This window comes from Otolemur garnettii, unplaced genomic scaffold (genome assembly GCF_000181295.1).
Source record: "Otolemur garnettii isolate 467f Iridium unplaced genomic scaffold, OtoGar3 scaffold00178, whole genome shotgun sequence".
NCBI classification, from domain to species: Eukaryota; Metazoa; Chordata; class Mammalia; order Primates; family Galagidae; genus Otolemur; species Otolemur garnettii.
In genome coordinates this window covers 1,073,210-1,083,794 of record NW_003852573.1, presented here as the reverse complement: position 1 = coordinate 1,083,794, position 10,585 = coordinate 1,073,210, and the positions used below count along the sequence as shown (strand labels likewise).

The 10,585-nt window shown below is 44.4% G+C and overlaps 1 protein-coding gene across 2 annotated transcripts in view; it reads right to left on the bottom strand.

Annotated features, from left to right (window-relative positions):
• Nucleotides 1-10,585, bottom strand: part of HHAT (hedgehog acyltransferase) — a 333,401-nt gene that overhangs the window by 136,471 nt on the left and 186,345 nt on the right. For both annotated transcript variants that reach the window (XM_012811853.2, XM_012811851.2), the window contains one exon: nucleotides 4,161-4,196. In XM_012811853.2, the coding sequence (XP_012667307.2) occupies nucleotides 4,161-4,196 (36 nt within the window). The remainder of the gene's footprint in view (nucleotides 1-4,160; nucleotides 4,197-10,585) is intronic.

Genomic DNA, 10,585 nt, shown 5'->3' with positions numbered 1-10,585 from the left:
AGGGCCAGGTTTGACCCCACCACCCTCAGTATATGGGGCTGGCACCCTACTCACAGAGCCATAGGCGCCCCCAGTGTTTTGTCTTTTTGACTTGTAACTCCTCAATTTCCACCCCCACAACCCTGGTAAACACTGTTCTACTTTCTGCTTCTACACGAGTTTGACGTTTTTAAGATTTCACATAAGTGAGAACAAGTGTACCTTTGTCTTAAAAGTGGCTACAATTCTGGGATAAAATGAAAAATGCCTCAGGCAGCAAGACTCAAACCAAAAAAAAATAATACCTTAAAAATTTTCTTGCTCAAGCTAAACTCAGCTACCTTTAAACAAGCCGCCCTATTACCTAACACGAAACAGAGCTGTTTTATCCTGTAATCTCTTAACCTCTTTCCCCAGGTTGATCACCTTTCTCCTTTATTTATTTTCTGTAGTGTCACGTTCAGAACTCAAGCCAATAGGCTTCTTCTGAAGCTATTCTCAAGTGAGTTGCTACTTCCTGCAACTTTGATTTCTATGAAATGCAGAAGGATTAAACTCACTGAATATTCCCATAATCCTCACAAAACAGCAATCCCCAAAATGTTCACATTTCATCAAACATGACAGCTCCTTCCTGCCCTACACCTTGGTAGAAAACACCAACAACTCAAAGGGAACCATGTCCCCCCCTTGCAGTTGCCTGGCCTGAGACCACAGATAGGGCCCTTGACTCGGGGGACATTTCATCATGCTAGAGAAATTGACATTACTTTCATCAACTTAAGAGATGCAGCTGATTAATTTCAGGCAAGCTACACTTTCTCTTATGCCGAACACAAAGCATTCAATAAAGCCTGACAAACCAAAGTCCACGCCAAGAGCTTGTTAGAGCCGATAAATGCAATTCTTCAAAGAAAAAAAAAATCCAATTTCTCCCACATTTCCTCTTTTACAAAAGGAAATATATTTTGTTCTCTTGGGCCATCACAGAGGGAAAAGGCTTCCTCAAGTACCATCCCCCACCCCTCCCTCTTCCAACCCTCCAAGGTTTTTTCTCCAGTGACATATTTATAGGAAAATGCCATTGCTCTGGGGCTAAGGAAGCACTCATTGCCCCCTGGCAATCACACTGCTTCTTTCCACCTACTGAAACCGCTTTCTCTCTGTCTGAAGGGCACTTAAGACCTTCTGGTGGCTAAATACAAGATTTCCTCACATTAGAAAGAAAAAACTCCCTCCCGGTCCCCCACTGCCCTTTCTCCCTCTTTACAGCGTAACTTCTTACAAGACCTGTCATTGCCATCCCCTCACTGCCCACCCTACCACACCCCCCACCCTCTTCAACCCGGTTCAGGGTCGTTGTCCCAGTCAAACAATCCTCACTGAGGTATCCAATCACAAACAGGACTTAGTCCCATCAAATTTGACCTCCCGAGCTGGAGATAGAAAAGATCTAAAGATCTTTCTAAAGAGAGCTGCAGATAAGAGGCAAGACAGCCATCTCAGGTTACTAAGAGATGGAGAACTGACTCTGCTCCCAGCAACCAGCTCCCCTGGGAGTCTTTAAGTGGTTAGCTTAGTAGGGAGATTGGTCGGTAGGGGATAAAGCAACCTACTCTCAGAGGCTGGGGATGCCTGCGTGAAGGGGAGACCAACCTCGGTCCCCAGTTGGATAAGCTGTGCTCTGCCCCTCCCTCTACCAGACTAAGGGGAAGGAACAGTGCAGGGAGATGGCAGGGCGGAGAGAAGCCTTACTCTGCCGTTCTGCTTGCTTCACAGAACACTGTTTAAATTGGCCAGGTAGAGCATGTCCCAGGACCCGCCCACAAGGGCCTCCTGCCAGGGCCAGGGAACCTTGTCCTGTCACATTAGAGCCACCTTACCTGCCTTTTCCTTCCTCCAGACCCAACACAGGAGAAATGGTTATTGTAGCACAGAGGAATGAAGGGAGGAGGGATCCCCGAGGTATACCACCTCTCGCTCAGACAAGCCTGGCAAGTGGTAAGTTCAGGGAAAGCTTCAAATCAAATGTCTGTTTTTGCAAGTGACAGTTTTCCCACACATAGCCAGGTGAGCGGCACATGGTAAGCTTGACGACTATTTGCTGAATAAATGAACGAACAGCTTCTTCACCCTCCTTGTCCTGTCCCATCACAGTCATTCGCTCCTGCCATGAATGTTCATTGAAGCTTGATTCTATATAAGTTTCTGAATTTAATTATTGATAGGTGATTAAGGCACGATCCCTGCCCTCAAGAAACTTATGAGAAGAAATAAGAGAAGTACAACTTTGCATCTGCTACAAGGCATCAGGTAAAAAAACGGTGGGAGTGGTGCAAGGTTCCAAAGACAGCAGCTCAGAAACCCCTGAGTATCCCCAAACAGCGTCCTAGGATCCGTTTAGATGTGGAATCCTCCTGCCTGCTTCCCCACGACTGCTGGCCCTTTGTCCCTCCTGCTAAAATGCATTGACCTGGCTGTGTCAAGAGTAGTACACTTTATACACTACCCTGAAGAAAGAGAGAAGGGAGAGGGGAATGGGTGGAGGGTGATTGGAGGTATCACCTCTATGGTTTATCTTACAAGTGTACAAGTGAATCTTTCTAAGAGTAGAATATGAATGTCTTAACACAATAACTAAGAAAATGACATGAAGGCTATGTTAACCAGTTTGATGAAAACATTTCAAATTGTATATGAAAACACCACACTGTACCCCAGAATTGCATTAATGTACATAGTTATCATTTAATTTAAAAAAAAAAAAAGGCGGGGGGGGAGAAAGAAAGCTAAAACAAGCCATATTCCTCGAGTCCGGGGTAGGTGAAGATTTCAATGTGCAACCCTGGACGAGCCTTCGGAAAAGAGGACAATGTATACACAGCCTCAGCCAGAACCCACCACACGCAGCACAGAGGAGGTACAGTTGGTTGAGCATAAAGGGGGTGTCGGTTATGCACACTTCCCCTACAAGGGCATCTTACCATGGTAGAAAACCGAACCACCACTGCACCTCTCCCCAGACTCACACTGGAGCTACAGACTGTTTATTAGGAGACTGCTGGAATTAATTAGCATTCCGGGTCACATACTTGCAGGAAGCAAATCACTCTCAGGGTGTCCGTCCTTTTCTTCTTTTCTGTTGTACTTTGGAAGAGTAAGCGCTGTCTGGGGCCACACATATGGAGCCGGTGCCCTACTCCTTTGAGCCACCGGTGCCACCCCATACTTTGGGTTGTTTAATATTTTTTAATTTGATTAATAGGAGGGTACAAATGATTAGGTTACACTGTTTGTGTTCCTAAGGCAAAGTTCAAGTGGAGCCCTTCACCCAGAGGGTGTGCTACGTACCCTTACATGGTGCATATTGTGATATCCAACATCATCAACAAGCAAAACAGTCCTCAAATAACCTGCATGTGACCCGCAGGCTGGACACCCCTGAGTGATTGCTGGTTTCCTCCTCATCTCTAGTTTACAGTCTTTCAGCAGACGTTTCTGCTGCCCTCATATTTTTGGCAGGCATTTTAACGATCATATTTTTCACCATTAGGAGAGTAATGCATGCTAATTATAAAAACTTAGAAAATACAGCAAAGTTGACAAGAGGAAAAAGAATCATGCATATTCTTATAAACCCTATTAATATTCTGGTATATTTCTACTAATCTGTTTGATGTAATAGCTATTTGAAATTAATACGCCCCATAAGACAACTCTGATAAAAATCACCAATAAACTAGGATATAAACTGCCATCTGCAATCTCTTTTTAATTATGAATAAGGTTGTATCTTCGTGACTGTAAAACAACCAGTAGATTCGCTTTAAAAAGATCAAATTCAATGGACGGACAATTGGTTAAGTGAGTTAATATCTGAGTACAGGCCAGAATGGTTCATTTTTCTGTGAGTTCTTCCAGCAGACTAGCAGTTGTCATTAAGCTAATCCAAGATGTTGGGCAACTATCACGTCAGATATAAGCCCCTGTAAACACTGATGTCCTTAATTGTTTAATCACATATGATTTGGGGCAACATAAAAAACCACAATGTTAGCAATGTTTCCCTTGGCAAGTATACACAGTTGCCATATTTGTCAAGACACTTAAGGATCTAGTTTCCATTGCAGTCTCTCATAATAGACGTGCTATATAATGTTATCTAAAAATTATGGGCTTACCTGATTAAGAAATTATGCAGTCCAACATCGAAATGCCTGTTCAAAGGAGACACAAATAAGCGTGTCAATAAGTACACAAAAGATGGACATGACAAAAATACATATAATTTACATTCACAGCATGATGAATGAATCAATTACTCCCTGACAGTGGATCTCAGAGTATGTCCCCTGAAACAGCAAGAGGGGCCTTTACCTGGGAAATTGCTGGAAATGCAAATTCTCTGGCTCCTCCTCAGACATACGGATTCAGAAATTTGGGGAATGGAGTTCAGAAATCAGAGTTAACAAGCCCTTCTGATGCAGAGACACTGCTCTTTGGTAGCAAAAGCATCTCAGCAAGGGTAAGCGTGCTCTCTGTAGAATAAAGGCCGTGAGGGTGGCTCTCCCAGGGATCTCCCACTTCTCCAGCAGGTGAGTCCTTTCATAATACTAGTGTCTCAGATTCTCACTAATTAAAAAATAAATATGTTTTCAAAGCACAAAACCACAATACCCCATGGGAAGAAGGGGGCATCCACTCTTGTCTTCCAAGCCCCACGTAATCACAGTCCCTAGAGTTTCCACCTGCCCCACCTCTGGGTCTGCCCTGAGCAGGGAAGCGAGGAGAGTTGCAGCTCAATGCACCAGATGGGGAGCCACCTGCCACTGTGTGGAGCCCCACACCAGGCATTCCCCAAGCTCCCACCTACAGCCGACCCTTTAAGTTAGGCCTCCCCTGTCACCATCACACTGGCTTAGTCCATATAAATGGCACTGCCTTGGTTTCCCTGTTTAGCATGCTTGTTCTCCTTGAGCCTTTGACCCCCTAGCCAGTGCCCTTCTCTCCCTTTGCATCTGGCTGTGAGTGAAAAGACCGGGTAGCCAGACTCACGCTGCTGTCCACCAGGCATAACTGCTACCCTAATACCTAAAGGGTAGTTGCTGTGTCCAATCCACCAGACTCACCTCTTGGGTTGGTAGTCTGCCTGAATAAAGCCCAAGTTAATTCAGTCCCTTCAGACGAGGGGGCAATGGACATAGGAATTCACCTTAGGATGGGGTGCAAGTGCCCAGGCCCTAGCCGAGTGTCCCTAGCTTGCAGCTGTCCCCCACCTGCTCCCTGGAGCAGCCCTGCATGCCTGGTACCTCACCCCACCTGATCTATGACAGGTAATTACTGACACCAGAATGAGATTCCTTGTGGGATACCTTTGAATGGCAAGATTCTTTTAAGTACTGAAGTATCTGTTTATAGACAATAAACAGAAAATAGTCAAAGTCAAAGCCAGAATACAAAGTACCTTATTCATTACATCACTTAACTAATTACATAACTCAGGGAAAATGCGATTCAAATATATGAATTCCATTTATTTATAAATCTTCTGCACAAAGCTATTCTCTAAAGGGAGATCTACCTGTAGGGACAGCTGAAGTGGTTCATTTGATTTTACATGGACCTTGATGAAATGCTAAATCCTATCATTATATTTAATACAGATTAAGAAACAGAAATGACCCCTTCTCTCAACAAAAACAAAGGTGCCTTTGCTCAGCTACAAAAGCAAATATCCATACCATAGATAAAAGTATGTTTTTTCTGCTTGCCAGATCTACAACACAGGAGGAAGAAGTATATTTAACTTAAAACAGAGATTTCAGCTTCCTTCCCTCATCCGAAGCCTATTAAGCCTTTTCAACTACATCAGCTACAGAAAGTGACCGCCTCTACTCCAGGAACCACAGGACAAAACAGACAGGGAAGGAATCACAGAGACCCTCAGCACAAGGAAGAAGATACTGGAAACGTAATGAAAAGTTTAATAGTATTAACAGATATTACTTTTAATGATTAGAATGTGTTCAGTGCTCACATACACAGCCAGGGAGGCAGCTATTGCTGCCCCTAGTTTCTGGTGCAGGAGCTAAAAGTTCAGAGAGGCTAAGTAACTTACACAGAGCCCAAAGCCAGCAGAGGGCACAGCTGGGGGCCCCAAATGCAAGAATTCTTGCTCTTCTCAAATACCCCACTAAGAGCTCAAGTGCTCACCGCTTCTCATTATTACGAGTTGCAAATGGCTGCTCATTTCAAACACTGATGCCATCCCGCTTCCCCACCCACCCACCCCCACCCCACTGATTTCCACTTCTCCCAGTGTGGCCGCCAGGCTCCAAGTCAGCCCAGCTGGTCCACAGGCCCACCTCCGTGTTAGTGCCAGCTGGGCTCCAGGAGGTGAGTAACTTCTCTAGTTCTCAGCTGCTTCTGAGAAAGTGGAGAGCCTTTAACCACAGGGAAGCTAGGAGAACTCAGTGATATGATATAAAAACATGGCTTAGCACAGTGCCTGGCACACAGGCACTGCTCCAAACATGGTAATCTTCTTCCCTCCTAGTTTTAGAAGTTGTTTCAATGGAATTTCCAGTCCCAATTACTCCATGGGACAAGTAAGTCACATAAAAAGAATGTAAGAGGCCTTATAATACAGCCCAGAGAGAGACGCTTTACTCCCGGAAAGCAGTGGGGTCAGGAGGGGGAGCAGGGACTCCGAGGGATGGGGACACAGAGCTGAGGACACAGGGCAGCAGAAGGACAAGCCGTTCCATGGAGTCCTCACGGAGAGGCTAGACACTGAGCACGTGAGTGGACTGGAGGGCTGGGCCCTGTGACCGGCAGGGAAGGCCTGCTCCCGACAGCCACCTTGGTACCACACACTGGAGCATCCCCAGCTTCACCCACAGCCATGGTCTAACTGTACAGACGGGAGGGATGGCGACACGGGGTGCACTGATGACTCTTAGTCCCCATGCAAGGGGATTGGCTGTGGAGGGAATCCAGGGTCAGGACAAGCTGGGGAGCTTTCAGCACCCAATGACAGGCAAGCTCACTCAGATGCAGAGACGCATAGACAGCTAGCAATCCCCCGGGGAAACCAACGTGGGCTGCAGAAGCTCCAGGGTGGAAATTAGCATCAGAAAATGGGATGGGAAACGTAGGGGAGGCAAAGTAAGCTCCTCAGGGGTACCGATGTCTTCTATCTTTGCTGCACTGTTGCATTGGGTGTTGACATTCATGCAATTCATTCAAGAGACATTTTGTCAGAAACTTCTATGTGCCACACACTGACCGAGGCTGGGGGGATGACCTGACCTCACAGCGCTCTTGTTCTAATTGGAAGGAAGAGGTAAACAAATAGTGAATTTGTAAATAAACAGCCAATAACATAAAATGCAGACGAGGTGATAGGACAGAGGGGCGTTTCTGAGGAGGTGACGTTTAGGTTGAGACTCACAGGGTCAGAGGGGACCAATAATGCCAAGATCAGATGAAGGATGTTCCAGACAGCAGGACATCAGTGGAAAGGACCCATGTTAGGAAAGAATGGGTCGGGCTGGGGAGCCAAAGGAAGGCCAGGATGATCTTGGTGGAGAAGGGGACAGGGACAAGCTACGGGAGTTTGGGGTTTTATTTTAACATCAATAGGAAGCACCCACAGGGTTTTTGATAGGAGAGTGATTTTTTTTTAATTTGTTTGAATTTCATGCTTTTAGGGTGGCAGAATCATATGCTTGATTTATGGATTAAAAAGATCACTTCAGATGTCCCAAAGAGAATGAGAGTAAAAGCAGCAGCAGGACAGGGGGGTCACGTAAAAAGCCACTAATGTCCAGCAGAGAGGTGACCGGGGCTCAGCCCGAACTCTGTGGGAGAGTGAAGACTTGCTGACAGACTTAGGCAGTGAGCGGAGTTAGGGCAAACGGGAAGGAAGGAATCACCTGCAAAAGCGCCGTGAGTGCCACAGATCGCTCAGTTTCCAACCAAGCAACATAAAGGCTTCAGCCTCCTAGGGGACCTCGACAGTAATGCTTGGTGACCCACTTCTAGACTAAAGAAATAAAATGGTTCTGTGGTTGATTTAATCTGGAAAATGGTTCACTTTCTAGGACAGCTGTAAATCATAGCTACAGGCGATTTTTAAAATTTATTGTGTAAATATATATATAATAACAAAATGTATCATTTTTCCTTTCTTTCTTTTGTTTCTTTTCTTTTTTTTTTTTTTTTAAGACCAAGTCTTGCTCCATTGCCCCAGGTAGAACGCAGTGGCATCATCATAGCTCATAGCAACCTCAAACTCCTGGGCTCAAGCGAGCCTCCTGTCTTGGTCTCCCAAGTACCTGGGACTACAGGTGTGCACTACCACACCCAGCTAATTTGTTCTGGTTTTTGTTGTTGTTGTTGTTGTTTGTTTGTTTTGGTAGAGACAGGGTATTTCTCTTATTCAGGCTGAGCTCAAACTCCTGGCCTCAGGCAATCTCCCACCTTGGGCTCCCAGACTGCTAGGATTACAGGCATGAGCCAACACACCTGGCCTATGTTAACCATTTTTAAGTTACAGATAAATCAGTGGCATCAAGTGTATTCTTTATGCAACTATCACCATTGTCTATCTCTGAAGCTTTTTCATCTTCCCAAACTGAAATCCACCCAGGGAACACTAACTCCCCTTTCCCTCACCCTGGGTTTACTCCTATTCTACTTTGTCAAATTTTGTCAAATTTGTTATGAATTTGACAACGCTTGGCACCCCACCTATGTGCCATCTTGTAATATTTTTGTGTCTAGATGGTTATAAGGTTTTCAAAATAAGGTTTACCCCACTCATATCAACACCTAGCCACGGTCTCCAGGGAATAATGTGGTAGGAAATAAATTTCTTAACATTCCTTTGTGCCCTGCCCCAGAAGAAGGGCAGCCAACCAGCCAAAGCTCTGTCCATTCTCCTCCTCCCACAGCATGTGCCGTACCTACTGTATACTAAGCTTTAGGACATTGCTTATTAAATATTTAAAAATTACACATATTCAAAATCACATTTGCATTATGAAATACAACAATGAAAGGCAAATTTTGTCTTCCTTATTCAACTAATGGGCAGGAAATTATCCATTATTACAGCATACTCAGAGATTTCCCTTGCAAAGCACATCTTAGGGCTTTGGAGATACTTCCCAATGACCAGTGTTTACAGTCACCCATTACACGAAGGTGTGAGGGTAACAGTCTAACGAATATTCTAGCTCCTCAGGCGGCTCAAAAAGCAAGCTTTTTAGATTACCTCTAAAGAGAAGAGACTTCATTCACCTTGAATGCAAAGCATGGCTAGGATACACACAAGCTTCATTCAGTTCTGTCTCTCACCTTCCTTGGATCATGTGAGAAAGAAAGATGAGGCTTCCTAAGGAAAGTAAAGGTTGCAGACAGGTATGACACACAGAGAGGGGACACGCAGGGATGTTACTAATCAAAGCCAACACACACATAGAGCTTAACAGGAACCAGGCACGCTTCTACCCTACACACACGTACACAACCGTGCTAAGGTATTACTATTATTATCTCCACCTTGCAGAGGGAAGTGTCGTGCAGTCAGTCAGGGGCAAAGCCAGCACCTGAACCCAGACATTCTGCATTAGTTAGAAGATCCACCAAGAAACAGGGCCCTGGTTTGGAGGAATAAATGATAGCAATGCAACAATGGTAACTTTCTGATATTGGTCATTACAGACTGAACATCCCAAATCCAAAAATCCAAAGTTCAAAATGCTTCAAAATCAAAAACTTTTTTGAGCACTGACATGGCACTCGACGGAAATGCTCACTGCAGCATTTCGGATTTCAGATGTGTGGATGTTCAACCAGCATAACACAATTATCCAAAACCACCCAGACCCGAAACACTTCTGGTCCCGAGTATTTCAAATAAGGGATATTCAACGTGTACATTTCTTTTATGTGGGAGAACGTCTTTAGAAACACACACGGTGGTGTTTGGGGGTGCAGGTGTATCAGGTCCACAAATTAATCTCAAATAATTCAGGGGGGAAATGTTATGTCCAATGTGCTTCTGAGGCTCCTGTGAAGTTCTGATTCTTTCAACTTAAAAAGGAAAGCGCACTCCCTGAAAAAGGAAAACCAAAAAAAGTTTATGCTTTAACACAGAAATTAACAAATCTGCTAAAATAAGAATCTAATTTCTACCACTGACTGGTTTTTCCTTTTTAAAGCTGTGAACAAGTGAGCATATATGAAATGAAAATCAAAACTAAATTCCAAAGATAGCTATCCTACTAGTTGGAGAATGAGGCAGTCCACAAAGCTGTTATTCATAAGACTTCTCAACCTTAGCAACCTATTCACCAAAACGTCAGGCTAAGCAGTAACAGGATGCTGAAGGTCGGGCCTAACAATTTTACGTAGCTATTGCCTTGTTCCCTTTAGAAAGAACTAAACAGAACACATTTACAACTATGAACTATGACATACATTTACATGCGTTATTTTGAAAACAATAGTGCAGTTATTTTGCTATTAATGATAATTTTAGGTATCATCCAAGAAAATGATTCTGTCCAAAAGAACACTGTGGTTTACTCCGTGGTCT